General features: G+C 36.2%; 1 protein-coding gene across 10 annotated transcripts in view; it reads left to right on the top strand.

Annotated features, from left to right (window-relative positions):
* DYM (dymeclin) overlaps nucleotides 1-18,080 on the top strand; it is a 481,767-nt gene that overhangs the window by 209,025 nt on the left and 254,662 nt on the right. For 6 of the 10 annotated variants that reach the window (XM_035271021.3, XM_078348119.1, XM_035271016.3 and 3 more), the window contains exon 9: nucleotides 15,160-15,342. In XM_035271021.3, coding sequence (XP_035126912.1) covers nucleotides 15,160-15,342 — 183 coding nt within the window. The remainder of the gene's footprint in view (nucleotides 1-15,159; nucleotides 15,343-18,080) is intronic. The other 4 variants (XM_035271024.3, XM_035271019.3, XM_035271025.3 and 1 more) reach the window with 1 other exon arrangement.

Below are 18,080 nucleotides of genomic sequence, written 5' to 3'. Positions count from 1 at the left end.
ACATGTAAAAAAGTGAAACTATTAGTGACCCTTTTTCCCCCTTTCCTAGCATTATAACATGATTGGCTGTAGGTCAGGGTTGTTGTGTATGTTACTGTTTTATGTTCATTTTTTAGGCTGGCAAAAATAGGTATTGGAAACTGTGTTTTCTTAACATATAAGATTATTACATAGAAAAAGTGATAGTTGAGGATTATGCCCTTTAATAAAGATGCAACATCAAGTGTGATATTTTTTTTTTTTCTGATGACACCAACACTATTTCTTTTAGGAAACGTTGTTCTAGGGCTATTCTATTAATTGTTTTCTAAATAAATTTTGTTGTTTCTTTTGCTGTATGTTCATTTTAGAAATCAAAGTATTTTGATGAGGAAAAAAAATTACCCAACATATAAACATAAGCACTTTGAGCATGATATATATCTATCATCATTGTTATCATCTTTTTACAAAAAGGGTTACATACTGTGTTTTTCTTTTTCTTAATGGCAAACTTCTTATATTTAAATGTAACACACAGAAAAGTACATAATTAGTGTGTAGCTCAAGTAATTCTTATAAAGTGAATGTGTTCAGTCAGGTGAAATAATTCTAGCATCCCAGAAACCTCTGTCAAACACTCTCATATTCACTCTTCCTTCCCAGCCACTGAGGATATCACTATCCCAACTTCTAACACTCTAGGTTAGTCTTGCTTTGTTTTGAACTTTATATTGTTGTATTCTTTTTTGTTTGACTTCTTTTGTTTATTTGTGAAATTCGTCCACATTTCTGCATGAAGTATAGTTTATTCATTTTTATTGTTACACATATTCCATTTTAAAGACATCTTATGTTTTATTCTTTATACTGCTATGTATATTTGGCTTATTTCTAACTTTTGTCTGTTAAAATAATGCTATGTCATTCTTAAACATTTCTTTGCATGCATGTAATCATTTTCATGGGTATAATAATTACTAGTATAATTTCTGTGTCCTAGTTATGCACCATTCAATTTCAATAGTTGCAACTAAACAGTTTTCCAAAGTAGTTAAAACTCTCAGTAGAGTATATATATGTGGGACCTGGTTGTTTCACATCCATACTAGCACTCTTTTTTTTTTGGAGTGGAGAGGGTAGAATCAGGTTTATTGAGGTATAATTTGTATATAGTAACATTTACCCTTTCTACTGTATCGTCCTGTTAGTTTTAACAGGTGTGTACAGTCATGTAACAACCACCATAATCAAGATATCAAACACTTCCATACCCCTTGTGGTCCCATTCTAACAACCCATGCTCCAATATGGTTATACAATGCAGATGTCCACCATTTGACATCGGTAATTCATTCATGAAAATCAGACATTCTGTTAAAAATGCTAATCTGGAATCTATTTTATTTTAAATTTAAAAATATATGTTATAAACCAAAATATTCAGCCAATTTTCTAAAACACACTAAGAAGCCTGTTTTTAAGTTAGTATCACATTTTTATGTAAAGTGCTTAAAACATAGCATCTTTTTATATGTTTTCAAATTTTATTTTAGATTCAGGGGGTAGATGTTCAGGTTTGTTACCTGGATATATTATATGATGCTGAGGTTTGGGGTATGAATGATCCCATCACCCGGGAACCGAGCATTGTACTCAACAGTTTTGCAACCACTTCTAGTATCCCCCAGTGTCTATTACTGCCATCTTTATATCCACGAGTACCCAATATTTAGCTCCTACTTAAGAGCAAGAACTTGCAGTATTTGCTTTTCTGTTCCTGAATTAATTCTCTCAGGATAATGGCCTCTAGCTGCACCTGTGTTGCTACAAAGGCCATGATTTCATTCTTTTTAATGGCTACATAATTTTCCATGGCATGTATGTGCTACATTTTAAAATTCACCATTGATGGGCCCCTTTGTTGATTCTATCTATTTGGTAGTGTGAATAGCATAGCAATGAACATACAAGTGCATCTGTCTTTTGGTATAATGATTTATTTTCCTTTGGGTTTATACCCAGTAATGGGACTGCTGGCTCAAATGGCAGTTCTGTTTTAAGTTCTTTGAGAAGTCTCCAAACTGTTATCTGTAGTGGCCGAACTAATTTACATTCCCATCAGCAGTGTATAAGCGTTTCCTTTCTCCTGTAGCCTTACCAACATCTGTCACTTTTTGACATTTTGATAATAACCATTCTGACTGATGTGAGATGGTATCTCATGGTGGTTTTGATTTGCATTTCTCTGATGATTTGTGTTGTGAACCACTTTTCATGTTTGGCCTCTTGTATGTGTTCTTTTGAGAAGTGTCTTTTCATGTTTTTTTCCCATTTTAAATAGGGTTATTTGCTTTTTGCTAGTTTTATTGTTCATTATAGATTCTGGATATTAGACCTTTGTTGGATGCAGAGTTTGTGAATCTGTCCTCCCATTATGTAGGTTGTCTGTTTAGTTTGTTGGTTTTTTTTTTATTTCCAACTTTTAAGTTCAGGGGCACACGTGCAGGATGTGCAAGTTTGTTACACAGGTAAGCATGTGCTGTGGCGATTTGCTGCACAGATCATCGCATTACCCAGGTATTAAGCTCAGCATCCATTAGCTATTCTTCCTGATCCTCTCCTTCCCACTACCCCCTGTTCTCCGACAGGCCCTAGTGTGTGTTGTTTCCCCACATGTGTCCACATGTTCTCCCACTTATAAGTGAGAACGTGTGGTGTTTTGCTTTCTGTTCCTGTGTTAGTTTGCTAAGGATAATGGCCTCAGCTCCATCTATGTTCCTGCAAAGGACATGATCTCATTTGTTTTTATGGCTGCATGGTATTCAAAACATGGCTTCTTAATCAAGTAATGACTGTTAATGAACATGTGTTTTGTAGGTAGTAACATTCTCTTCCATTCTCTGTTCTCCCCTGCCGCCCCACCCATTTTGTTCCCCTTGCCAGAATTCTGTTTTAACACCTTCTCAACTTTTACTTTTTGGTGTATAACACTCAGCAAAATCAAGGGCTCAACATGAAAAGTTTTACGGAAACACATTTAGTGTGTGTGCATAGTAGTAGAGAATGGCTTACACTGGTTGTAATGCTGTGATGCTGTCTTAGCACCAACGTCTGAGACATAGATCTACTTTGTTTACACTCAATTCAGTTTTTAAAATGTCAAGTTATATCATACCAATTGTATTTGTAATGAAACTTGATTCCTCCCCCACCAATACAATATTTTTTAAATGCTTGTAGCATTTTGGAGATATAAAATATTACTTTATATTAAAGATTGGTTGAAAAGCATTAAACTGAGTGACACATTCTAGGAAGTTTGGATATTAAAACGTAGGTGACATTCTACTGGGAAAATGTGAACTTTGTTGATGTTCTGGGTGATAATGTGTGAATTTCTAACTATGAGTGTGGTTCACTATTCTGTTGATGAGTATGTGACAACCAATTTCATCTTATATTTTAAGTACAGTATATACATTTTCACGACTTAAGATGAGCAGCCTTTTAATTTGATCTTTGTGTTCATGCTTTAGGATAATTATAGAATTAGGGTTTGGTAGGCCAAATAGCCTGCATTTTTAAAAAATGCTTTTGATTCTCAGACTCTCCCTAATTACAGTCCTACCACTAGTATCTGAAAGTACCTATCTCCTAGTGCCCTCATCAGTGTTAAAGTATTACAACTTAAAATGCAGAATTAAAGCCAATTGACATCTATATTTAGAACTTTGATAACATGCTTTTCCTTTAAATAGCAAATCTAAAATTCTTATTACTTGTACACTTTAAAAATATCCTTCAGTAAGTACTTTGTGAAAGAATAAATTAAGTTTATAAGTTGGAGCCCTCTAAGATTTATAGAATGTGAAAAAGAGACAGCTCTTTCTCTTCAAGGAGTCTACAGGAAGACTTGTGTATATATAATACACCTAAGTATAGTCCAAGTCAGACAGTGGTGCAGATGATAATAGGAGATATAATCAATGTGCTATGAAGAAGAGAGGAAAGAATAGTTATTGTTTGCTTTGTATTAGAACAAATGACTGTGACTTGGATCTTGAAGAATTTTCTAAGCAAGGAAAAAGGAGAGAAATGAGAGAAAATTTTAAAAAGAGAGGAAATAGAACGGCATTCTTGGTTGAGTCTAAACATGTAAAAAGCGCATAAATCAATGATCAGTTTATTCATCGATAGATCTCTGAACTAGTTTCCCTTACCAATAGTCATGACATTTAGGTAACTTTTCTTATTTCCCCTGGACAAACTCACTGCAGTTTATTTATCTATTTGTCTCTGTTTCATGTTAGTTTCTCCTTTAGACTGAAAGCTGCATAGGTAGGGCATTAGTGTCTCTTTGGTTTATCAGTGTCTAATCCAGTTTTTTGCACTTTGCTTAATCCATAGCAGGCCCTTAATAAATGATGAATTGAATGTATACAGGTACATAGGCAGCAAATACACATTTGGGCACAGCAGGCTTCCTCTGTGCTAAAGTATAGATTGGTCAGGACCCATGAAAGAAATCAACTTTAAAGAAACTAACTGATCATCTGAAAAATATTTTTTTCCATATGAATGCTTCTAACTGGAAATAGAATGGTTTAGGGTGCGGGTGCAGTGGCTCATGCCTGTCATCCCAGGACTTTGGAAGGCCGAGGTTGGCAGATCACTTAAGGCCAGCAGTTTGAGATCAGCCTGGTCATCATGGTGAAACCCTGTCTACTAAAAATGCAAAAAGTAGTTGGGTGTGGTGGCAAACACCCGTAATCCTAGCTACTCGGGAGGCTGAGGCAGGAGAATTGCTTGAACCCAGGATGCAGAGGTTGCCGTGAGCATAGATCATGCCACTGTTCTCCAGCCTGGGTGACAGAATGAAACTCAGTCTCCAAAAAAAAAAAAAAAGGTTTTGTTTTTTGTATTTTGACTGTATCAGTGTCAATATCCTGCTCTTGATAGTGCATTATGGTTTTTTTTTTTAATTTTAATTTTTTTTTTATTGCATTTTAGGTTTTGGGGTACATGTGCAGAGCATGCAATACAGTTGCATAGGTATACACAGGGCAATGTGTTTTGTTTGCTTTCTCCCCTTCACCCACATTTGGTATTTCTCCCCTGGCAATCCCTCCCCACCTCCCCCTCCCACTGGCCCTCCCCTTTTCCCCCTATAGACCCCAGTGTTTAGTACTCCCCTCTCTGTGTCCATGTGTTCTCATTTTTCATCACCCGCCTATGAGTGAGAATATGCGGTGTTTCCTTTTCTGTTCTTGTGTCAGTTTGCTGAGAATGATGTTCTCCAGATTCATCCATGTCCCTATAAACGACACGAACTCATCATTTCTGATTGCTGCATAATATTCCATGGTGTATATGTGCCACATTTTCCCAATCCAGTCTATCATCAATGGGCATTTGGGTTGATTCCAGGTCTTTGCTATTGTAAACAGTGCTGCAGTGAACATTCGTGTGCATGTGTCCTTGTAGTAGAACGATTTATAGTCCTTTGGATATATACCCAGTAATGGGATTGCTGTGTCAAATGGGATTTCTATTTCTAAGGCCTTGAGGAATCGCCACACCGTCTTCCACAATGGTTGGACTAATTTACACTCCCACCAACAGTGTAAAAGTGTTCCTTTTTCTCCACATCCTCTCCAGCATCTGTTGTCTCCAGATTTTTTAATGATCGCCATTCTAACTGGCGTGAGATGGTATCTCAATGTGGTTTTGATTTGCATCTCTCTGATGACCAGTGACGATGAGCATTTTTTCATATGATTGTTGGCCTCATATATGTCTTCTTTCGTAAAGTGTCTGTTCATATCCTTTGACCACTTTTGCATGGGCTTGTTTGTTTTTTTCCTGTAAATCTGTTTGAGTTCCTTGTAAATTCTGGATATCAGCCCTTTGTCAGATGGGTAAACTGCAAAAATTTTTTCCCATTCTGTTGGTTGCCGATTCACACTAGAGACTGTTTCTTTTGCTGTGCAGAAGCTGTGGAGTTTGATTAGGTCCCATTTGTCTATTTTGGCTTTTGTTGCCAATGCTTTTGGTATTAGTGCATTATAGTTTTAAAAGATATTACCATTAGAGGAAGTTGGGTAAAAGGTACATGGAGTACCTGTGTATTATTTTTTAGCAAAGCATGTGAATTTACAATTATCTTGAAATAACAAGTTTAAAAAATTGTGATGAGCCAAGAATATTTTTAAAAAGCAGTAATATTCTGGAATTTTATAATACATACCTGCATTAGTTAGGATATTGGTTTGGCTTTTAATAGAGACGGGACACCAGTGGCTTAAACAAGAGAGAAGGCTTACATTTCTCTCACATGGAAGCCTCAACTAGTCAAGAGGCAGGCTTGCCTCCTGAGGTCATCCAAGGACCAGAGTTTCTCCTCTCTTGTTTACCATTCCTTGTGCAGTGTCCTCATACATGGTCTGGCTGCCATCACTACATCTGGGTTCTAGCCAGTGGCAAGGATAAAGATGTGAGGAGAAAATGGCTTCCTTTTAAGGTATGACCTGAAACTTGCATGTGCTGCTCCCATTCATATCCCATTTGTTGAGATTTAGTTAATGCAGACATAGTTTGCTGCAAGAAAGACTGGGAAATGTAGTCCTACCCAGCTAAATCCTAGAGTTTAAAATTTTATTTTATTTTTAGGAAAAAGAAGAAAGGGAGCATGGAATGAAAGTCAGGTAGCTCTGCTACAGTGTTTGTCCTGCAATGCTTGTTCAATAAATTTTCGGTGAAACTTCTTTCCTTATTAGTTTACTATACTTATGTAGGAAGAGCATGAAAATCAGTTTATATGCAGTTGTTGTTCTAATACTTGTATCCTCCTTGTACTGTGAACTTCTTTTTCTTTTTTTTGAGACAGAGTCTTGCCCTGTTGCCCAGGCTGGAGTGCAGTGGCATGATCTCAGCTCGCTACAACCTCTGCCCCCTGGGTTCAAGGGATTCTCCTGCCTCAGCCTCCTGAGTAGCTGGGATTACAGGTGTGTGCCACCACACCCGGCTAATTTTTTGTATCTTTAGTAGAGGTGGGGTTTCACCATATTGGCCAGGCTGGTCTTCAACTCTGGACCTTGTGATCTGCCCACCTTGGCCTCCCAAAGTGCTGGGATTACAGGCGTGAGCCACCATGTCCCCATTCCCCCATTACACTGTTAACTTCCCCCAAGGCAGAGTGTTCCTTCTTTGTATTTTTGGTTCCTAGCATGGGACCTGACCCTAACAGAAACTCATTATGAACTCATTATGGGCTTATTGACTGTTAGCGTTTTATAGATGTTGATTGAACATCTCTAGTAGAATTTTTATACATCTCTGATATCTGGCCTAGTGTCTGCTTAATTCTTTCATGGTATATGGTTTGTATCAATATTACAGGTTTAAAATATATGATATATCTTTTTTAGCAGATTTTTGTAACTGTGGCTGACTGTGCATAGTATCATTTTTATTGTAGCTCTGATTGAATAGTGTTTTATAATATATTTGTTAGATGTAAGAAATCACTTATAGTTTAGCAAGTAGCATGTTTAATGTGAAAAAGCAGTAACTTACCTCTATTTTATTCAACCTTAATAAATTTATCAAGTATTTGCATTCATTTTTAAAAATGAGTGTTATTTTTTTCTTCATTATTATTTTTATTGATGTTTCATATTTTGTGTCCTCTTCACATTTTGAATGTTAAGGATAAATACACTTCAGTCAGTACTTCTATAAAAAACTTGAATTGTTAACACCAGATTTGTTCTTTTAGTTAATTTCAGTATTATTTGGTTTCGGTTACACGGATTTTAAGAGTATTTGGAAGACCCAAGGGATATAATTAAGGAACTTGGGGGACCCTCCTCAATTTGCTTTTTAGAACACAAAGAAATATACTGTAAATTTTGTTATCTTTCTGGAGGAGAGGGTGTTGTTTTGTTTTGTTGGTTTTTTTCTCCCCCAACAGGAAAATGCAATTCCAGTAAGATTCTTGGGTCATAGATCAGAGGCTTGGACCAGCAAAGAAAAATGAACTTTTAGAAGAATCTTTGTCCAGTATTATGGGCCAGTTTAATCTATGATGTAGGCAATGACAGGCTGCTTCATTTCTCCTGCAGTACAGTTTACCAGAAAAAGGAAGGAGGGCTGTGTGTGTGTGTGTGTGTGTGTGTGTGTGTTTTGATGGACTCAGGGAAAGAGAGAAGCTTCACAGTAAAATGTTAGTTTATCTGACATTAGAAGCAGCTTCTCAGCCCTCTTGGAAAATCTTTAAGAAAGGAGAGTGAATCTGGGCTGAAAGAGAATCAGAATTTTCTTTGTGCGATTTGTTCACTGGTAGTCCACTCTTATTTCTACTAGCAATGAAGATGAGCAGCTGTGGAAGATCCAAAAAACACTTACATTTGACCTTGGAGAACATGTTGTGATTATTTTTGTTGCAGATTGAACTTTGTAATTGTATTTTTCATTGCTCTGAATCCTGGAACACACAGTGATAAATATTGGAGCAGACGGTCATGGAGGATACTCTGAGTGTGAGAAAGTGGCTTGAAATGTTGTAAAATGTTAAAAATAAATAAATTAATCAAACAAATCAATCCCAAAGCAAATATTAATACTTGGCTACTGGCTTTACTTTCTTAATAATTTTGATTCTCTTATTAAATGTTTCAAGTTCGTCAACTATGTCACGAACATTGTTTCAAATAAATTTAAATTTGTGGTATATAATACCAATTATTGAAAATTTTAATCCACATTTTCCTTATGAAAAGGAGGGAGCACATTATTTAACAGAAATTTTCCTATGTTCCTCAGGGACCTTAAAATCCTTCCTGTGTTAAAAAATAACCCTCTTCTTACTGATCTTCGAGTTTGCTTATACCTATACTGAACATTTACACCAGATGTGCAGTTTGAGGTTCCCTATATACTCTCCTTTGGAGACCTCAAAATCTGGGGATGGAGATTTTTTCCCCCCACTTCCCCCATAACAGCTCCTTAAAAGTTAGTAGTAAAACCATTTCGGTAATCATAAAAAAGCTTGATATTTGTAGTCTCACAATTATGTGAGAAATTACATATTGTTAGGCTATTTATAAGGTACTTTATTTTGTGTGTTCAATAAAAAGTACAAAATATTAGAAATGAACAGATGTTCACATTGAACTGTTTACAATGTAAAGTAGAAATAAAAAGTATCTGCCTATGTTCAGGAGAAACAAAAGTGTCAGTTGCTTATTTTATAATACATTGTTTTAAATTTCTTTACAGAAGTATTTAATTCCTTTAATAAAAGTTTTTTTTTATAAAAAAGGACACCTGTCCATTATAATAAATAATAAAAATATGTATATGCAGATTAAAATTAAATATCACATCCATTGCCATGGTCCTTGATATAATCAGAGCTAACATGTTGATTTTTCCCTCCAAAATTATCAGGAGTTTTTCTGTTTTCTTGTTAAAGTAAAAATTAAAGGGCTGGATCCCTAGTTTCTAAGTATTCGCATTACATTTTTGGAAGAGTTGGTGACCAGGAATTTTCCTCCTTCCCTTCCTTATTATTTTTTAATTGCTTGTTATGCTTGAATACATCTATGTTGTAGAAGAGTCAAGCAATAGAGTAATACTACACTGAACAAAATGAGACTCTTCTCAACCTACCTTCACTCCCACTCTGCTCCATGACAAATGACCACTGTCCACAGTGGACCCTGCCAGGGACCTGTAGATGGATTTATATGCATAGATATGTATATTAGCAAGTTCTTAAGACAAATGGAGCATTCCTATATATACATATATACCTATAGATATATAGTTTGTGAATGGCCTTTTTCACTTAGTGATTTCTGGTGAGGTTTTCCCATATTCCACATAGTGATGGGATCTATATTGTTGTGTTATTTTAATTTTATTCTTTTACATTTATTTCTAAAGAATTAAATACATTATTTCTGGGGAAAAAATTAAACTATACAAGTAAAACAAAAGTCTTCCTTGAATTCCATGCAGTCCCACTTCATCCTCTATAGATAATCTGTTACCAGTGTGAGGTACACTCAGTCCTTCTTGTTTTTTTTTTCTTTAATGTGTTTATATATGTCTGTGTACATACAGATACCTACCTATATGGTTTGGTAAGTGATTTTTAAAATTGTTACATTGGTTTTTCTGCAACTTGCTTTTTTCACTTAACAGTATGCCTTAAAGATATTTTGTTGTTGGTACATAGACATCTACCTCTTTATATTGTGTTCTGTGGTATAGGTTAACCATAGCTTATGTTACCATTGTTACTGGTGAGAATTTATATGTTTACATTATTTGACCATTATAAACAATATCACAGCAAACATTCCTATACATGCTTTTGTGTGTACCTATTCAAGTATTCCCTGGTATAGAAAGAAAAAAAAGAATTGCTGGGTTGATGAGTGTGTACATTTTATTTTCAATGAAAACTGCCAAATATGCTTTAAAAAGTCCTGTACCACTTTGGTCTCTTACTGTTAGTAATTTTCTATACCTTTACTGTCACTACTGAGTATTATCAGTCTTTAAAAAATTTTCTAGTCTCATGAGTCATCTCACCAGCATTACATTTTTAAAAATTATTTTTATTGTTTGGAGATATATGTAAGTATACACACACACACACACACACACACACACACACACACACACACATTTGAGATAGGAGCATGTTCTGTTGCCCAGGTTGGAGTGCAGTGGCACAGTCACAGCTTACTGCAGGCTGGATCTCCTGGGCTCAAGTCATCCTCCTGCCTCAGCCTTCTGAGTAGCTGGGACTACAGGCATGCACCACCATGCCCAGCTGTTTTCTTTTTAAATTATTATTATTTGTAGAGACACAGTCTCACTGTGTTGCCCAGGCTGGTCTTGGACTCCTGGGCTCAAGCAGTCCTCATACCTCAGCCTTCCTTATTGTCCATTTTAATTTTGGATTACTATTTTTTTAACTGATTTGTAGATTTTTTAAAAAATTCCTTTTGTTTTACATGTTATAAATGTTTTCTTCCTCATATGTTACTTGCCTTAACTTTATGATGTATTTTATCATGTAAAAGTATTTAACTTTTAATTGGTCAAATAAGTGTTCTTCATATATTCTTGAATGTTGTTTCTTGAATAAGAAAAGGGCTTCCCTAACTCAAAGTTTATACAGATACTTCTATAATTAAATACTAAGAAAGTTTTTTTTGTCCCAAGAACACTTAACAGAATTTTACTTTTTTTTCTTACTGATCTGGCATACTACCTTTATCATAATATTAATTGTCAAATACATGTAGCTCTGTTCTAACCTAATTTCTCTTCTGTTGACCTATGTATGTGTCTGCTCTGCTGCCAAATCACACTTTTACATGAGCATATCTTTATAAAAATTTTACTATGTGAATTGATGTATAATCTTCCCAGATCAGTCTCAGAATTGTTTTCTTATGTATTTTTTCATATAGCAGTGCTTTATTTATACTGTATTATAAAATATAAAGTTTCGTTGGTATTTTTATGGTTATTATACTGAATTTTAGATTTACTTAGAGACAGATTTGACTTTTTTTGTTTTGTTTTGTTTTTTTTGGGACAAAGTCTTATTGTGTCGCCCAGGCTGGAGTGGAGTGGCGTGATCTCCGCTCACTGCCACCTCCACCTCCAGGGTTCAAGAGATTCTCCTGCCTCAGCCTCCCAAGTAGCTGAGAGTACAAGCATGTACCACCATGCCCAGCTAATTTTTGTATTTTTAGTAGAGATGGGGTTTCACCATGTTGTCCAGGCTGGCCTTGAACTCCTGACCTCAGGTGATCTGTCTGCCTTAGCCTCCCAAAGTGCTGGGATTACAGGCATGAGCCACTGCACCCAGCCTAGATTTTTTAAATAGTATTGACTCTTTTTGTCCAGAAACATGTTATGTGTTTACATTAATTCAGATCTCATATGGTCTTCAGTCAAATTCTATTGTTGTCAGTCTAAAGGTCCTCTTTTATGTTTACTCCCAAATATTTTATTGGATTTGTTGCTATTTTGATTGGATTTAAATATATTTTCTAATTATTTATTGTGTATAGAACTTTTGATTTTTATTGTTGTTGTTGACCATCTAGCTATAGTAGTGCACCAAAATCTTCTATTAGTTCTAATAGTGTGTCAGTAATGGAGTGTCAGTTGATTCTCTTTGATATTCTAGAATAACTAACTCTGTCCAATAGAAATGTAATAGAAGCCACATAGGTAATTTAAAATTTTCTAGTGGTCATGTTCAAAAAGTAAAAAGAAACAGGTGAAAGTAATTTTAAAACTTTAACCCAATGTATCTGAAATATTTCAGAGTGTATTTAGCATAAAATATTAGTGAGATAATTTACTTTCTTTTTTGGGTATTAAGTTTTCAAAATTTCGTGTGTATTTTATACTCATAGCACAGTGTGATTTGAGCTAAGTAGTCTCACTTTAAATGCTCAGAACCACAAGTGGCTAGTGGCCAGTACTGGACAGTGCATTTCTAAGTGGACCAGCATGTTGCTTGCAAATAGTGAAACTTTTTCTCTAAAATTTTTTTGGTCTTTTTTTCTTTTGCCTTAATGTTTTTGCTTGAAGCGTCAGTACTACAATGCTGATACTGATGATATTTAATGGGAATACTTACACTGTTTGACCACTAAGAATTTTTGGTTAGAGGTGTCCTTTTGTTTCTAGTTTGTAAGAATTTTTCTTTCCTTAAGACTTCTATTTTTCTATTTTTTTTTAAAATTTTACTTTATGGGGTACATGTACAGATCTTGCAGGATTGTTACATAGGTATACATTTGCCATGGTGGTTTGCTGCTTCCTTCCCCCTGTCACCTATATGAGGTATTTCTCCTAATGTTATTCCTCCCCAATCTCCCACCCACTACTATCCCTCTCCTAGCCACCACCCACCAACAGACCCCAGTGTGTGATATTCCCTTCCCTGTGTCCATGTGTTGTCAATGTTCAGCACCCTCTTATGAATGAGAACATGCAGTGTTTGGTTTTCTGTTCTTGTGTCAGTTTGCTGAGAATGATAGTTTCCAGATTCATCCATTTCCCTGCAAAGGACATGAATTCATCCTTTTTTATGTCTGCATAGTATTCCATGCTGTATATGTGCCACATTTTTTTTATCCAGTCTATCATTGATGGGCATTTGGGTTAGTTCCAAGTCTTTGCTATTGTAAATAGTGCCACAGTGAACATACGTGCGCATGTGTCTTTGTAATAGAACGATTATATTCATTTGGGTATATACCCAGTAATGGGATTTCTGGGTCAAATGACATTTCTATGTTTAGATCCTTGAAGAATTGCCACAGTGTCTTCCACAGTGGTTGAACTAACTTACACTCCCACCAACAGTGTAAAAGCATTTCTATTTCTCCACATCCTCTCCAGCATCTGTTGTCTCCTGATTTTTTAATGGTCACCATTGTAACTGGAGTGAGATGGTATCTCAATGTGGTTTTGATTTACATTTCTCTAATGACCAGTGAAGATGAGCATTTTTTCATATGTTTGTTGGCTGCATAAATGTCTTCTTTTGAAAAGTGTCTGTTCATATCTTTCACCCACTTTTTGATGGGGTTGTTTTTTTCCTGTAAATTTTAGTTCTTTGTAGATTCTAGATATTAGCCCTTTGTCAGATAAGTAGCTTGCAAAAATGTTTTCCTGTTCTGTTGTTGCAGTTCACTCTAATGATGGTTTCTTTTGCTGTGCAGAAGCTCTTAAGTTTAATTAAATCCCAGTTGTCTATTTTGGCTTTTGTTGCCATTGCTTTTGGAAGTTCTTGCATAATGCCCATATCCTGAATGGTATTGCCTAGGTTTTCTTCTAGGGTTTTTATTATGTTAGGTCTTATGTTAAAATCTTTAATCCATGTGGAGTTAATTTTAGTGTGACATGTCAGGAAGGGGTCCAGTTTCTGCTTTCTGCACATGGCTAGCCAGTTTTCCCAACACCATTTATTTAACAGTGAATCCTTTCCCCATTGCTTGCTTTTGTCAGGTTTGTCAAAGATCAGATGGTTGTAGATGTGTGGTGTTGCCTCCAAGGCCTCTGTTCTGTTCCATTGGTTTATATCTCTGTTTTGATTGCTGTAGCTTTGTAGTATAGTTTGAAGTCAGGTAGTGTGATACCTCCAGCTTTGTCCTTTTTCTTTAGGATTGTCTTGGCTATGCAGGTTCTTTTTTGGTTCCATATGAACTTTAAGGTGGTGTTTTCCAGTTCTGTGAAGAAGGTCAATGGTTTGATGGGGATAGCATTGAATCTATAAATTACGTTGGGCAGTGTGGCCATTTTCCCGATACTGATTCTTCCTAACCATGAGCATGGAATGTTTTTCCATCTGTTTGTGTCCTCTCTTTATTTCCTTGAGCAGTGGTTTGTAGTTATTAAGTTTAAAAAATACATATTTGAATATATATATGAAAACATGGGAACTCTTGAGATGACTATATTATTTTTAAAAATTGAAATAATACTTCTAAAATGGTGAACAATTCTTTTATTTTAGAGACTAAGCCTCTTGATCATAATGCATTTATTTTTATTTTGAGACCGAGTCTCGCTTGTCACCCAGCTGGAGTGCAGTGGCGCCATCTTGGCTAACTGCAACCTCTGCCTCTGGGGTTCAAGTGATTCTTCTGCCTCAGTCTCCCGAGTAGCTCGGACTACAGGCATGTGCCACCACACCTGGCTAATTTTTGTATTTTTAGTAGAGACAGGGGTTTACCATATTGATCAGGCTGGTCTCGAAGTCCTGACCTCATGGTACACCTGCTTCGGCCTCCCAAAGTGCTGGGATTACAGATGTGAGCCACTGCATTTGGCCTGCATTAATTTTTTTAGCAATTTTTCTATTAGATTTCATTTACTTTTTAAAAAAATTTAGACTAATCATAAAAATTTGTATTTCTCTATTTTGTTTTAAATACAGTCCATCTTTGTCTAGTTTTTATATAAAGGAGGATTTTTCTGGCCTTGTGGAATGTATAGACATGATTCTTGTTCTACACTTTGGAACTGCTCATTACAATATTGTATTATATTACACAGAATACTGTACAGAAAGAAATACATTCATCTCATTGGTGGTGGTACATCCTAACAGTGTGTTTTCCTCCCCAGCAGGACTCTGGACTGTCTTCACACTAGGTGGTGTGGGCAGCAAAGCGGCTGCATCTCCAGAGCTTTCTTCCCCTCTGGCCAACCAGAGTCTCCTGCTTCTGCTAGTGTTGGCCAATCTGACAGATGCCTCAGATGTGCCAAACCCCTACAGACAGGCCATTATGTCCTTCAAGAACACACAAGGTTTGTGGTATTTTTTCTCTAATATTCTTTCTAATGAGGAGAGTATTGCTTATTCTATATTGTTGATTGTCTTATAGTTTTGGAGATGAGTATCCATTTGTACATTTTCATGTTGGTTAAACATGAGAAAAACTTCAGTGTTTCCTATCAGTATTCTCAGGAAGGTCAAGCAAATCTGAGAACAGGGCTGTGATTCTTTATATCTGTTTAAATTCATATTTCTTTCAGAGATAATCAAACCAGCACATGCTTAATTTGGGTCAGTCTGTACTACCTGTTAGGGATAGGAATTAACCTGGAAAACCCAAATGCTAGGTTATTTTAAATTTTGAGTTAAAATCTGTGTTCTAGAGTTTTATAGAACTAAAAATTAGAACATAAATCAGAAAACCTTTTTCTTTAAGGGGTCATGGCTTTGTTGAGCCACATGGTCTCTGCTGCAATCTCTTACCATCAAAGCAGCCATAGGTAATATATAAACAAGCGAGATGGCTGTGCTCCAATAAATCTCTACTTCCAAACAAGGGGTGGGCTGCCCATGCACTGTAACTTGGTATCAATAACTCCTAAAGTAGAAGGTGGGCATATAGCTTCATGTTGAAACAGTATCTCTTCTCAAAAGGTTACACTCTGAAAGCAAGATTCCTGTAGTACAGTTCAGTGCTACTTAATGGCAAGGCTGTGTTCCATTAGGCAGTTTTGTCACTGTGTGAATGTCATAGTGTACTTAGACAAACCTAGATGGCATAGATACCATGTGGTGTAGCCTGTTTCCCCTAGCCAAAAAAATCTGTTCAGCGTGATGATGTACTGAATACTGTAGTCAGTCGTAACACAGTGGTAAGTATTTGTGTATCTAAGCAATCTAAACATAGAAAAGGTATAGTAAAAATGTGGTATTATAGAAAAATTAGCCAGGTGTGGTGGCTTGCACCTGTAATCCTAGCTTCTTGGGAGGCTGAGGCAAGAGAATCACTTGAACCCGGGAGGCAGAGGTTGCAGAGATTGTGTTATTGCAGTTCAGCCTGGGTGACAAGAGCAAGACTCCGTCTCAAATAAAAAAAAATGTGGTATTATAATCATATGGGATCATTGTTGAATATGTGGTCTATCATTGACTGAAACGTTATTATGCAGTATGTGACCAGATTTTCAAGACATTTCTAACACTAATGAAGATGGGTAGGAAGTGCAGTTGTTGGATGGGAGCATTTGTAAGGCTTTTGATGCCCTGTGCCGTGTTTTTTCCAGGTTATTCTGATCCACATTGTTTACAGATGTGGCTAAGTGTGCTTGTTACTTATGCCTTTACCTATTTTGGTATTATCGTTTGCAGCGTGTCTTTGTCCATTCGTGCTGCTCTAACAAAACACCTGAGACTCAATAACTTGTAAAGAATAGACATTTATTTCTCACAGCTCTGCACAGTTCTGGAAGCTGGGAAGTGAATCTAAGATCTAGGCACCAGCAGATTTGGTGTCTACGGAGAGTCTCTGCTTCCAAGATGGATCCTTCTAGCTGTGTCCTCACATGGCAGAAAAGACTGAAGGGCAAAAGGGGCTGAATGCTGTGTGGGCCCTGTTTTTACAAAGGCCTGCATCCTATTTATAAGAGAGGGACCTTTATGACCTAATTACGTTGTAAAGGCCCCACCTCTCAACTTTATTTCATTGGAGATTAAATTTCAACATGAATTTTGGAGAGGACATGAACAATCAAACTATAACACAAGACAATAGAGAATTAATAACAATTTTATGAATTAAACCACAAAAAGTCATATATCTCTTATTATTTTTCTGTTCCTGTTACTTATTCTTCTTGGTGACAGTATGGCTTAATGGTTAAGAAAACAGGTTTCAGAGTCAAGCATACCTGGGTTCAGACCACACCTCTATCTCCTCAGAGTATGAGACCTTTGACAGTTCGCTTCATCTCAATTCGTTTCAAAAGCTTTGCCTGTAAAATAGAGATAATGTCACCTAATATATACACATAGTATTTATATAAAGACCAAGCAAGGTAAAACTTTAAAGTGATTAGCCCAGATTTTGCAACAAAGCAGGTATTGAGTACACGGTATCTACTGTTGTTACTCTTGCTGCTCATGCCAAATGTTGGTATTTAGGGCTGAATTTTGCTTGGGATGGTCATGGTCTGGGAGACCATATAGTACAGTGATGCAAAATGTTGGCTATAGAGTGTTCATATCCATCAGGGTTGATCTTGGCAAAGTTACCTAATTCCTTTAAGCATCTATTACATTCCTTATAAAACTGATCAGAGTAATGACATGTTTGTTTTATGGGTTAAGTAAGGGATAACACACACAAAATGCTTAGTTTAACAGCTGGTTCAGGGCATTTATTAGCTAGTAATATATAGATATGTGGATACATGCATGCAACACACATCTTCCCTTTGTAGTCAGGTATAATACAGGTTGGTGAATATGTTACTTTGCTTCCATTTTGAAGAAGTGAAGTGTGTCTAGAATCTTCCTCTGGTGAGCATTCTGTAGCTTCCATAATATCTGCAAACTCACAGCACATGGTAACACTTCCTTTTGCCCTCCCTTGCAAAAAATATAAAGGCAATCACAAAAAAGGAATTATTTTTGTAAGTGGTAAAAATGCAGTATTGTTAGTATTGAAAAAATAACCGATATTTCAAATGTGGAAGGAAAAGTGAGGATACTGGATAGTAAAATTGAAGGCGTTTTAGTTGCATTCTCTTCA

The sequence above is a fragment of the Callithrix jacchus genome, chromosome 13 (genome assembly GCF_049354715.1).
Source record: "Callithrix jacchus isolate 240 chromosome 13, calJac240_pri, whole genome shotgun sequence".
Taxonomy (NCBI): domain Eukaryota; kingdom Metazoa; phylum Chordata; class Mammalia; order Primates; family Cebidae; genus Callithrix; species Callithrix jacchus.
This window is presented reverse-complemented; position numbering and strand designations above follow the sequence as displayed.